Source organism: Diadema setosum, chromosome 5, assembly GCF_964275005.1.
Source record: "Diadema setosum chromosome 5, eeDiaSeto1, whole genome shotgun sequence".
Lineage (NCBI taxonomy): Eukaryota > Metazoa > Echinodermata > Echinoidea > Diadematoida > Diadematidae > Diadema > Diadema setosum.
In genome coordinates, this window is record NC_092689.1 from 41,504,026 (window position 1) to 41,518,064 (window position 14,039).

The 14,039-nt window shown below is 39.0% G+C and overlaps 1 protein-coding gene across 2 annotated transcripts in view; it reads left to right on the top strand.

Annotated features, from left to right (window-relative positions):
* Positions 1–1,511: 1,511 nt before the first annotated feature.
* LOC140228296 (E3 ubiquitin-protein ligase MYLIP-like) overlaps positions 1,512–14,039 on the top strand; it is a 32,183-nt gene continuing 19,655 nt past the window's right edge. For both annotated transcript variants that reach the window (XM_072308521.1, XM_072308522.1), the window contains exon 1: positions 1,512–1,724. In XM_072308521.1, coding sequence (XP_072164622.1) covers positions 1,638–1,724 — 87 coding nt within the window. In that variant the 5' untranslated portion in view covers positions 1,512–1,637. The remainder of the gene's footprint in view (positions 1,725–14,039) is intronic.

Below are 14,039 nucleotides of genomic sequence, written 5' to 3' on the forward strand. Positions count from 1 at the left end.
GTAGGCTTACTAATTCAGTGGAACTAATTCAATTCAATTCAATCCAATTCAATTCAATTCAATTCAATTCAATTCAATTCAATTCAATTCAATTCAATTCAATTCAATTCAATTCAATTCAATTCAATTCAATTCATTTCAATTCAATTCAGTTCAATCTATTTTGCAAAACATTCACACATAACACAAACCCCTCATGGGGACACATGTATAGCGTTATTTTGTATACCGGTATTATAATAATACAAAATTGAAGCACCCAAGTTTATGTAGACCTATTAATAGACGGTTGTATGGGACCTGAAAAAAAAAAAAAAAAAGAGCTTGTGAAACAAGGTCTTTCTAATCATAATTTCTCTTTCTGAAAATGAATGTTTAAAGGGATCATATAGGTTTGTTTGAGACTCAACTTCAAATTTCCAACTTTTAGGTGAGATGATGGGAAACCTCTTATGAAATTCAACATTTATTTACGCAAAATTAGTTTTGAAATGGAAGAGATATCCAAACAGAGCAATAAAGGTGGGGACCCACATTTTTGTTTCACTTTGTTTTGGGATATCTGGTATCTCAGCCATTCCAAAACCGATTTTCATCTAATTAACTTTGAATTTCTTATATAATGGTGTGCTCTGTGCTATTTTACAAGTGAATTCTTGGTATCTCAATTGCAGAAAAAAAAAAAGAGAAAAAAAGTTAAAAGCCCTATCCTCATCTCCACCATTAATATATCATCCCTTTAAATCCATATAAAATTTATGAAGCATAGTCAGGCCTTCACGATAAGTCACTCTCAAGACAAAACAAACTGCAGTAACAACACTGTCTATACAATGTGTATTTGATGATGATAAAAGAAACAATCCATTTTGAGTGATGAATGACATTGGTCCATTCACTTCACAACTCCGATAACCTCCTAAACGAGTCCTATGTAGTATCACCAGAGACTCCAACTCTCCCGTTTTCGACGGGAGATCTCCCGCCGAAAATCCAATTTTGCAAAATCTCTTGTTCTCCCGCTTGAGATTTAATTTCTCCCGCCCTGGCTCTGTGTCTCCCATTGGAAAGGATTTCTTACTTATTGCTATTGTATGTTGAAAAAATAAGCCTTAGATAGCACCAGAGAGCATCTAGAATCATAGGAACTTCGCGCTTCGCACACATCAACTTGGAGTCTCCCGTTTGCTCGGGGTTTCAGGCGGGGGAATCTCCAGATCAGAAGGTGCTTTGGATTGGAGTCTCTGTATCACTGAGCCCATTCTACTTGACCGCAAAGCGCCATCTCGTGCTCACGACCTGCAATGTTGTACTGTTTTTAGTTGGCAGCCGTGATATGCGACGGCAGCTAGCTGTACGTTTTTATAGAGAATCTACGCAGCGCATCGCGGGGGGACGCCCGGGCGGGCAAGCCGTGTGTTGCATACTAGATTCTAGTCAAAGAGTGCACTGGTACTGTGCTCGTGGTGCGGACATGAAGACGTCGTTTTTGTACCTAAACCTGGAAATACCTGTGGCTGTGTAGCATCGCGTTTTTATTTCGATCTCGATACCCAAGTAATTATGATCATTAGATATCGAGAGAAGTGACTATTTTATCTCCGGATGAAGTAGCTGGAGTGCAAACACTCACCACGATGTGGTGTTTTGTAAGTGAAAGTCCGTCTGTTGTCAGGGAGTATAGAATTCCACATTCAGAGGTGGGGCAAGTTCTCTTTGATAAGGTAAGTTTAATTTACTCAGCTCAGCTTGCCTCGCTGTTTACTCTACTTCAGTAAATTTACTAGTGTCACTGCTAAATTTACTATGAAACTATATTCTACTAACGTTAGACTGGTAGGACCCTACGGCTATTCTTATTTGTTTTGATATGCAGTATCATACCAGTTGCAGTAGATTTGTATAGTAGCCCTACTACATATATATCGACCACCCTTATTGAAACCGACCGCGTATGATTCGCGCACTGAACACTTAGTACGCACTTTTCTGCGCGCAAAGCACATAAAAATGGATTGGCTTTGAATGTAGATTAGGATGGTGTGGGAAAACGCGATAATTCACTGTTCATTAATGGTTTAATCAAGGACAAAATTTCGAATGAATATTTTCACCGAATCGTAATGACAGCACAATGTAATGTCTATGGAAGTTTCTAAAAGGCTTCTAAAAAGCTTCGTACAACACGGTGTTCAATACAACTCGGTTTGCGTGCATTGTCAATGCAAAATCAGCGGTCGATCCTAAAAACGCGATATACCGCGGGGAGCTGAAACGAGGCCACGCAAGTTCGTCGGCGATATTTTTGCACTGGAACTTCGAATCGAAAAGGGAACAACGGCATTTGATAGAGCTGGATTTTCTCAATCACGTAGGTCAAGTTTTTTACGTGAATTTCAGTGTTAAATATTCTTATCAAGCAAATAAACATTAGGCGGTCAATTAGTAGTAGGTCCAACCCTACACCAAACTAACATGATTTATAAAAAACATTTATTAAAAACAAACACCATCATCATGATCATGCATCATCAAACTAATATTAGCGTGCAACTTGCCCCAGGGCCCAGCCCCGGGGGAGACTATCCACTAGATCTAGAGCCCCTGCCCTGGCCCTATCTATTGTAATTGAGTATTCAATACAGAACAACACAAATAAATATTTATTTACAAGCTTGCAGTCAGCTGGGTGAACTTCTAGTACCCTTACTATACAACTAGACATATACAACTAGACATCTACATGTTTTCTACAACATAACTTACAAGTTCAACATAACAATCCATTGTCATTGACCATATGGGACCATGATTTTGATTAGACAAAAAAATCAGTCTGTCCGGAGGAGTACCGTAGTTGGGTATTTTATCTTTTTTTAAATTTTTTTACTTTATCGGCTACAGCTCTCTATCCTCCGCATTCAAGGAATTCAAGCTGTGAAGCCAGACGCATTCTCCGCGAAACATATACTGTATCCCTGACGGCCAGATACAGACTGATCTTTTGATCAAGATTTTGATGTAACAGTGTTAGAGCCTGCACAAAGTCCTGGAAATTAAGAATTCAGCAAAATTATGAAAATTATTCACTCTGATTTTTGGCAAATAGGCCTAGACTATTTTCAAGTATAGGCCTTCCCCTCTCTAAAAAGTTGTCTTTTTAGCACGGTGTAAAATCGCATTATAATTCCGAACACGATCTTCATAATGGAATAATCAATGTCTTTTGCATCTTGTTTGCTCCATAATCACAATTCATACCCACGATTCACCGTACACATGTATTCATACGGAGTGGATGACAAATAAAAATCAGCAAATGAGGCTCAAATTTCATATTTTATGGTAAAATGTCTAATATGAACATTTCGAACAATTCACGTGATAAAATCTTGTGGTAAATTGGCATCTTCTAAATATGAAGTGAAATATGAATTTCTTGGTGTTTTTACATTTTTATGTCACATTTTTTGTGATCTGGTCCATACAAGTTATATTACAGCGTTCTGTGAGGCTGCTCTACGAAGTTCCGCGCGTATTTAATGTCATTTACAATGTATGCAGAAATGTGCACATCCAGAATTGCCATGCTCCCCGGTAATATGTCTCTGGGTAGACCATGTACTGTAGGTAACGGTGTATTAACCCCACTTTGTTTCCCACTGAAACTGGTCAAAATTCAGGGTGCGGTGTGTACACCGTTACACTACAGTACTTACTGGAGTGGTTTGCATTTGTGTGCAGACAGTGTTCAAAAAGTTCAAAATAATTTCCTTTTCACTTGGCATTCTTCTGTATATTACCTTCTATTTTATGGCACAAAAAATCAACACAGTTTTTCTCCCAAGCATTTTACTTTATTCAACCAACATGTTGGCTGTTTCTCCACCTGTTGCATGGCAGTATCGGTGCTTGTTGTCTGACTGTTGCCCCGATGGCCAATAAAGGGGTTGCACTTAATACATCGATGCGGTTAATTGATTACACACCAATGTATGGTAGACGTCATATTCTTCTCTGTCATGATATGCTGTACTAAGTAGATATTTTTGCAAAAGTAGTTTTTTGTGCTCGGCTGGGTAAGATGAATTTCGCATGTTTTTAATTCATTAAGGTGGAAAATTGAGCAAAGAAAATGGAATTCCACAGAATTAGGACAGTAACTCCTGGAACATACAAAAAATTTGCATGCTTTTATTTTCACGCCAGCTGCTCAGGTTGCATGAAAATTTCCACATCACGAAAATTACCACTTTTACAGTCTAGTTGGGGAGCTCATTTAACAGTTTGATACCATTGCCTATCCCATTGGTCCGGATTAGTTGTCTACTGCCATGCCATACAGCAGCAGCTATGCATTCATTGCAAAGGCAGTGATACCATACCATCCTCTGAGAGGCTGAGCTATAGTATTAAAAGCAAATTCATGCCACACCATGAATTTGGAACAAACAAGTACATACATTGATGTACCTCATCTATTTTTCACTTCTATGAGCACTAGCTCTGGTTGTATCATTCCATGATACCCTCCTCCAGGAAGGAACTTTGTACATCTGTATAATACATCAAACACATGAATGAGGAGACATAATTTTGCAGAGCTAAAATAAGAGAGAGTGCAGTTATAATACAATGTACAGGTGTGCTGTCTGCTGAAACTTGTTGCTAATGAGATCTCAGTGAGATTTTCATATTCCATCTGATTGCAGATCTGTATGTGAGGGAATGTACATTGAAGTGAAACTTAAATTGAGGCTTCAGTCGGGGAGCATAGTACTGACCTGAATGTGTGTGTGTGTTTTTTAAAGTACACTTAGGCCCGATTTCAAGAAGGTGGTACAAATGAAATCATGGTTTAAACTATGGACAAAAACCATGGAACGCCAAGTGTCGCACGGAATATTTCGTCGACAAAATGACCATTTCGTTAAAGGACAAGTTCACCTTCATAAACAAGGATTGAGAGAATGCAGCAATATTACAATTTATGTAGTAGAACACATCAGTAGAAGTTGGAGGAAAATTTGACAATCGATATAAAGTTATAAATTTTTAAAATTTTTGTGTTGGAACAGCTGGATGAGGAGACTACTAAGGCTCGTGATGTCAATTGAGTACAACAGTATAAAGAAAATGTAAAGAAAATTCAACATATTTTCACTTTTTTCGCATAATAAAAGAGCACTTGATTTGCCTCTTTCTAAAGGCAATGGGAATAATATTACCCATAACATATGTCAGTAACGAGTCAAGGGAATGTGTGCTTTTTTCAAAAGATGAAATTTTGTGAAATTCTCTTTATATTTTCCGTATAGTTAAGTACGTATGTGACATCATACACTGCAGTAGTCTTCTCATCCAGCGGTGACTGCACAAAAACTTCAAAAATTCTTAATTTTGTACGGATTGTCCGATTTTCCTCAAACTTTCAATGATGTGTTCTACTAATATTGCTACATTCTCTCAATCCTTACATGTATGTTAATGAAGGTGAACTTGTCCTTTAACGAAATTGTCATTTCTTTGACGAAATGTTCATTTAGTTACAAAATGTCATTTTGTTACAAAATAATCATTTCATTGACGAAATGACGAAATTGTATGGCATTTGTATCCTCTCTTTCTCTCCCCCTCTCTCCTGAAATGTTATGTACATGTATAGATTCTTTTACATAAACACAACTTTGTCAAGATGTGTTATGCATGTACCAGCAACTAATGTGGCTGTCTCATTTGCACATAGATATTATTATAATAATTATGTAGTGTAAGCTGAACCTTGCTGTGTAATGTGCCCTGCTGAATTGTCTGGCCTTACATGATGCTGAAGCAAGATTTGAGAGACTAGGTTGTATTTCACTGCAGTACCTATAGGATGGCATTTATCTATTCACATGTGTACTCAAATTCTTTTGTGAGATGAGGGGCAACACAGGAAGTTCTTGTTTGTTTTAGTTAGGCCAGGAACAAAAAGAAGCGTCCTTACCCTTGTTGACCAGTGGTATTATAATATGTAGTAGGCCCTATACAATGTAAGTACAACTTAAAGAAGAACATGCATTACAGCTGTATGTGTTATCAGCATTGGGGAAAGAGGTACAAAAGAGATGCTGGGGGGGGGGGGGGGTGTTGGCAGCAAAATCAAGGTTGGCTTTTATTGTCAGTCCACCTTTGTTCATGTTTACATTACAAAAACAGTAGAATTACATTTGTACTTAAACTCAACAGTGTTGTGTTCACCCAAAGGCAAAGTAAAAATTCAGTGACCCATGCAAAGTGTTCAGGCACTTAGCTAAACTTGCCCAGCTTTTTCATACATTCAAGCATTCAGTAATCCTTCTAATTTCCAATGTTATGAGACCAAGATGTAAAGTGAGCAAGCCAACTGAGGTGTAACAAATGCGCCTTAGTCCAGCGGGGAGGCCATAGTCTACTATAGGAATTTAGGGAGATTAATCTCTACTAATTGACCATAACAGATAAGTTTCCTGACATCTATGTAATTCACACCGGGGTCACATTGGTCCCCGCGACGCGGGGAAAGTCCCGAGCCGTGGGACTTTCTCCTCGAAAACCATAATGTGAACGCTCGCTGGGACTTGTCCCCTCGTCCCCGCGAAGCAAGTCGGGTACGGGGACAAGATTTGGAGGGGAGAGTGACCTTGGGGCGAAATTGATAGCGTCCAGCTGTGGTCATCAAATGTGCGCATGCGCTATACCTGGTTTCAAGTGGCAGAGCTCGCTCCAAGCCCCAAAATGCCCCCGCAGCTCGGGGACAGATGAGATACCAGTGTGAACGGTCAGTCGTAAAATAGATAAGATCTCTTGTGGCTGTCCCTGTGTCGCGGGGACCAATGTGAACGCGGGGTCAGTAAGGAAAGCACCGCATTATGCTTGCTGATCAGTGAACAGAGCACAGTTAAGGCCACCGCACACTACACGATCCGACTGGTCTTAAAGTCTTAAGCCAAGCTGGGTCTTAAGACCAGTCGTATGACCGGACACCGCACACTATACGACCCGACTGTAAAGCGCGCGCAGTGCGCACTGCGCGCGCTTGCATTTTACTGCATTGTGAATGGCTGAAAGCCTACGACCAGTCGTAGAAATTCAACATGTCAAATCTCTACGACTGGCGCTAAGACCCAGTCGTACGACTGGAAACTGTCAAGACTGTGACGTCACACTTCTAGTCTTAAGGTGAATCGGGGCAAAATCGTGTAGTGTGCAGCGGGCTTTAGGGTTAACATTGTCCCCAATACCCTTACATTGTAGGTGTACAACTGTACAACTATACTGCAAGATTTTAAATTTATGATGGTAATTACTCTTTGTCCTTCCTATTTAGAAAAGATGAGTGATGCAGTGATTGTGCAAAGATTGATGAAATAAAAATCAAAGTATCTCATCTTGGCAAGTCCGAGCACCAATACTTAGAGATTATACTGGAAGTATTATTTTTTTTATTTGATTCAGAACTAAAAGGAAATTCAATTGATAAAATTGGCTTTTCAGAGGGTAGTTTGAAACATTTTCAAAGTGTACATCTCTAATTGACACTTAGTACATCATAACGTGAATTTGCACATCGTAATTTTCTTGTAAATTACAAATAGTTTCACTCTAATATCAGATTTATTAAGGATTTTTCTAATTTCTGCCTGCCATATACAATGTAGTTTGTTGAGGTTATTAGCATTTCAGCTGTCTACGCAATTCATTCATATATTTTTAGCTCACCTGAGCCAAAGGCTCAAGTGAGCTATTGCGATTGCCCTTCGTCCGGCGTCCGTCATCCGTCTTGCGTAAACTTTTTACATTTTCATCTTCTTCTTGAGAACCCCATGACCGATTTTCACCAAACTTGGCAGGTAGCATCCCTGGGGGGATAGGATCTCAGTTTGTTCAAATGGGCACCATGGCCCAGCTGGGGGCCCCAGGGGGGCCAAAACCCTCTAAAATTAAGGAATCCAGAGACTCCAACTCTCCCGTTTTCGACGGGAGATCTCCCGCCGAAAATCCATTTTTGGCAAAATCTCCCGTTCTCCCGCTTGAGATTTAATTCCTCCCGCCCTGGCTCTTTGTCTCCCGTTGGAAAGGATTTCTCACTTATTTCTATCGTATGTTGAAAAAATAAGCCTTAGATAGCACCAGAGAGCATCTAGAACCCTGGGAATTTCGCGCTTCGCACACATCAACTTGGAATCTCCCGTTTGCTAGGGGTTTCAGGCGGGAGAATCTCCAGATCAGAAGGTGCTTTGGGTTGGAGTCTCTGGGAATCTTTAAAAATCTTCGTCTCTAGAACCAGGAGTGATAGGGCTTAGTTAATACTATGAGTTAGTACATTGATCACTGTAGTTTCAAGTTTGTTCATGGGGGAATCAGGGGTGCCCCCCCCCCCCCCTTGGGACCCAGGGAAGGGGGTTGGGAGGGGTCCTAATGGGGCCTAAATTGTACATTTTCATCTTCACTTTGAGATCCCCATGTCTGATTTTCACCAAACTTGGTAGGTAGCATCCCTAGGGGGATAGGTTCTCAATTTGTTCAAATGGGCACCATGGCCCACCTGGGGGCCCCCAGGGGACCCAAACCCCCTAAAATGAAGGAATCTTTAAAAATCTTCTCTAGAACCAGAATAAAGTGACAGGGCTTAGATAATACTATGAGTTAGTACATTGATGACTGTACGTGTAGTTTCAAGTTTGTTCATGGGATTGGCGGAATCAGGGGTGCCCCCCCCCCCCCCCCCCTTGGGACCCAGGAGAGGGGATGGGGATGGGTCCTAATCGGACCTGAATTGTATATGTTCATCTTCTTTTTGAAAACCTCATGATGAATTTTGACCAAACTTAGCAGGTAGCATCCCTCGGGAGATAGAATCTCAATTCCTTCAAATGGGCATCATGTCTCTCTTGGGGGCCCCTAGGGGGCCCACCCCCCCCCCTCCCTTCATTAAGGAATATTTAAAATCTTCTACTCTAGAACCAGAAATGATAAAGCAAAATTAATACCATGAGTTTGTACATTGATGACTTTAGTTCCAAGTTTGTTCATTGCAGATCCAGGGCAGTATATCTTTTGATAAACCATCGTACACTTGGAAAAAAATCACAATCTTCATCACTTGTATGCTAACCAAACATCTCAGTTCCATAATTTCTATAAACATAAAGTACACTACGAGTGTTTTTTTTTTTTTTCGCATGTATTTTGCTTTAATACCATGTGTGACCCTCACTTTTGTTAGTCGTCCCGTCAATAAGAATATGAGGTTCTTATGTACACAGGAAATATATATCGACAATACCTGTAATTTGCGTGACAAAATACTACTGTAAGTGAAAGGTTAGAGGCAGTTTATATTTTTCTAGCCGTGACATCAGGTGGATTTTCCGTGGTAAAACCATTTGCTAAATATGATAGAAATAAGTAGACAATTATTGGGATAAAATCACAGCGATGCAATGTACGCCCACTGGACTAAGCCAGAACTGCCATTATATCCATTAGCTAGAAAAGTCCAATGTGAATATCAATTGGTGTAATGCATGCAGAAATTGGGGAAATAATATAAATTCACACCTGCAAAGATGGCTAAAGGTCAATCTTTAGGGTCATTGTTCAGGATCAATAAACACAAAAGAGCCATACAGTGTACATGTAGTGGAATGTAGGAAATTATTGTAGGAAGCAGTTAGCATTCCAGTCCACTTTGTACACTGCATTACTAAGTGGAATTACTCCTCCCACCTCCCTGCTCTAATTCAACCATGCATACCTTTTTTTCATTCAAATATAGCCTCACAGTGAAGGTAGGGCCTATTTATTTACATTGCACAATACAGCAAACCTAAGTGCATGTCAGCAGCATAGAACGAGCAGTATGATTTCAAGGAAACTTCCACCCTGATGATTAGTTTGTGTGAAGAGAAGCAGAAAAATTATAGGAACTGGGCAGTGAAAGATTGAACAAATTCCTGTCAAAACTTAGAAAATTATGATTTTTGTTGTTGTTGTTGTTGAAAGATGTGATTAATCAGACTCCATAAGAATAAGAAAAAAAAAAAGATGAAGGAGACTGTGATATTACAGTGATCAAGGTTGTATAAAATTGTATATCTAAGTCTGGCCAATCTGAACTTTTACCTGTTCATGTTTGTCTTCATACACACTGGTACTCCACACAAAGAGAAATAGAGAGAGAGATATAGAGAGAGGGGGGAGGTGGGTATAATTGAGATAAAGGTCATGAGTACCGTGTATGATATTCAATTTATACTGTATACATGTACTTGACACAGTATGCACAATGTAATATGATTCATGCATACACTGTATCTATCGCATTTGTATCTTACAATAAGTGGGTACCCTTTTGGCTCCACAAGCATCTAGAGGTGAACATCTCAACATGGATCCTTCCTCTGAATTTCTGTGCTTGCACAATAAGAAAAGAAATCATATGACTGTAATACACTTTTCTTCTGGATTGATCAATATTTGTGGGTACGTGAATAAGTGGTTGAGGTACAAGCCCTGGACTGAACATAAAACTTGCAGTGCTGATAACTACAAGTTTTTCTCACATTACGTACACCTCATGTAAAATCAAGCACTTGCTCTGTTGTTTGTAGTTTTGCTCGTGATGTGATTTGCTAATGAAAAAGACCGCTTTCCATTAATTTTTTTTTTTTTTTCTGTCACATCACACTCTTCATCCTTGCGCAGGCATGTGAAACGTGATGATTATGGTTAGTTTCCATTTCCGTCCCGCACCTGTTTTGGGATTTTGCTTGCCAACCACAAGGCATAGGCCTACATTTGTAGTACACTGTGTACTAAGGCCTCTTCTATGCAGAAAATAATGGTGATGGCAAGTAAACCCTGAGTTGTCATGCATGTCATTTTCTATCTGTGATTGTGTATCGTATGATACAGTGTAGCTCCGGTCAATCATTTGTATTTTTTGTTTCTGATAGTAAAATATAAATGGGGGCAAGGGCTGAAGCTGTGAGAATTTCATACATGATTTTGTTGTTGTTGAGAACTAATACAACCAGGTTGTGTATTCTGGATGTTGTCAGAAATAATATTTTACTGTAAACACTGTGCATTGTATGGTGTGACATTCATTTTTGCAGATTTTGAACTACTTTTTGCTAGCACAAACTTTAAAGCCTGTGAAAAATGTCTTTGTGATTTTTTATGGAAAGTTTGAAGAACTGGATGAATCAGGCGCTTCATTAGCTGATGAGAAATAATACTACAGTAATAACAATACCCTGCAATTGCGTCTGTGTGAGTGTGTGAGGGTGTGTGTATGTGTGTGTGTGTGTGTGTGTGTGTGTACCTGTCCTTGCTATTCATTTTAGGGCTTATGTGTATGCCAGTGGCTTTTTAACTGTAAATATCAAGTGCTGTACATGATTGTACCTGAGAATACTTTGTGTGTACAAGTGTAACATACATTTTCATGCATGGACATGTTAATTTCTGTCTTTAATGTGAATTACATTTAGTCGTAGATGAAAACACACAAATCAAACAGTTATTCACCATGCATTTAAGTAAGTGTCAATTATATCTACTCGGCATGAAAATGTTATTACAATTTTATTATATGAAAATAAGGACATTTACAGTATGCATGTCAGTGGTACTGTAGTTGTGCTCATGTGGGTACCTACATTGTACATTGTATTAGATCAATGTATGTGTGTGTGTGTGTGTGTGTGTGTGTGTGTGTGTGAGAGAGTGAGTGAACATGCTAAAATTGACACTTCAATCTTTAGAAGAGAAAAGTTCAGGATTATATACGAAAGCTAATTTGTAGACCGGGAAGAAATAATGTATCGGTAAAACCAAATCCATTGAAATTCAACATGATATATCTATCCCACAATTTGATATCACTGTTTTGCACAAAGTCAAGATTTAGTAACAGTTGGCATTTTTTTTTGTGTGTGATTTTAGTGAAGATTTTTTTTCTGCTTTATTTATTATACTTTACCCTTCTGATCAAATTGAACATGAACACATATTGGAGTTTTCTGTGTTAGCCAAGTTTTGTGTCTGAAGTTTTATGCCAAACTTCCAGAGTTGATGTGTGTGATCATGAAATTTGAATCAGTGCTCAGTTATTTGCTAAAGAAGTATCAATGATTTTATTTATTTTTTATATATCATTATTGCTTTGTTTTGTTTTGTTTTGTTTCTTTGGGGTTTTTTTAACTGTAAAACTGACAATTCAAATGGAATAACTATCAATAGACTTTGTTACAGTTACAGAGAACTATTGCCAGTTTGAATGCAAAGTATGGAAAGCACAACTTACGTTTTGTACTTGAAGCTGGCTGTCTGCTGTTCCAGAATCAATGCTTTGCATACAAACTTGCACTATTAATGACCAAAAAAAAAAAAATGGTTCTTGTACCTCCAGTCATGGCATGTAGACAGTAACAGGCAGGCACTCTTCTAGAACATTTTCTCATCAATTTTAATCCTATGGTTCAGAATGTTACATGATCATATTGGTTTGTTTGTTTGTTTGTTTGTTTGTTTTTATCAAAGTACAAACACTGATTACTATCTAAGAATAATAGTGTGCCTTATTTTTGTAACACAGAGCAAGGTTGCTTTTGTTTGTGTACTGGCAGTCCTGGCAGACTACATTATTTTAGCCCTTAGCCAATACAGTCTCAAGAACTTTACTCTCGCCAACAGTACCAATGCATACTTCATATTTTTAGAAAGATTGCATACCTCTCAAAGCCTCCAACTTGGCATGGATGAATTAATTCCTCTTTGAAGGACTCCAACCTCAACAAGGGGTGGGGGGGGGGGGGATTTGAAAATTATTGCCCAGTAACTGATGAAATTTCATGCAAGGACACATGAAAAGGTTGCTGTAACTCAATTAATGATGAAGTAAAGCACAAATTGCATATTGATACAGTGTACCTTTATACCAACATTGTGACACACAGCCAACCTAGACTGTTCTATAGGTAGTTTCCAACTGGTCTTACTCAGGTTAATAGCTAATTACGTGTATGACGGACATAATTATGTACAATTGTGCAGTTGTAGTTTTGTTTTATAGTGACCTTAGAATGACCAGGGGCTTCTTGTACAATCCATCCCAACTCTTGTTTTAATACTGCCCCTCAATGGGGAATGCTTATTTTTCATAAATTTTGTAATAAGTTTCTCATGCATTTTGATGTCGAGTTTGCCGGTCCGATACTATATTTCATATCCCGGATAAGTGCTGCCACCATATTTGACAACCTAACTAGGCTTTCTGATACCCCTTTCAGGTAATCGTGGATGCGGATAATAGGAGCACTAAGTCGTAAAATTTCGATTACATGAACGGGAAAGGAGTAGAAAAGTGCGCATTATTTTGATGCTGCTATTATGCGCATAATTGCAGCATGAGGAGTAGATCGAGAATACATGAACGCGTTTTACGACTTATCCGCACTAACATTCCACAGTTCGGTCAAAGGTCACTCGATTTCCCGCACAACCGCTGATTGCTGAGCTTGAGCGCGCGAGAGGTGTGCATACACGTGAGGATATTCACCGGAAACATTACGTCATTATAGAGGCGTGCGCCGTAACCATGACAAATAACTCCGTCCTTCACACCATTATATGAACGGGTGCTCGTAAAAGTAGTGCGCACTTCATGGGATATATGAACGCGATTTTGACTACTTCATCCGCATTATTTGGATGCGGATAATTGAACCGCGATTACCTGAAAGGGGTATCAAACAGTTAAGTACATTAGGCACCAGCAGCTTTGACTCTGCATGCCATCAAGGACATTTTATGCACATTACATTGTACATGACATTCGTACATCTTTGTGCATATTAGAGACATCAGCTTGGAATATCACCTTACCTACAGCCATTTTTTGTGAGTGTGTTCGTGTGTGTACAATGTATGCCCTATTGGGGACTTATTTTGTACACAAATATATTCATTCACTGCAAGATGAACATGATTGTAGTGAGCACAAAAGT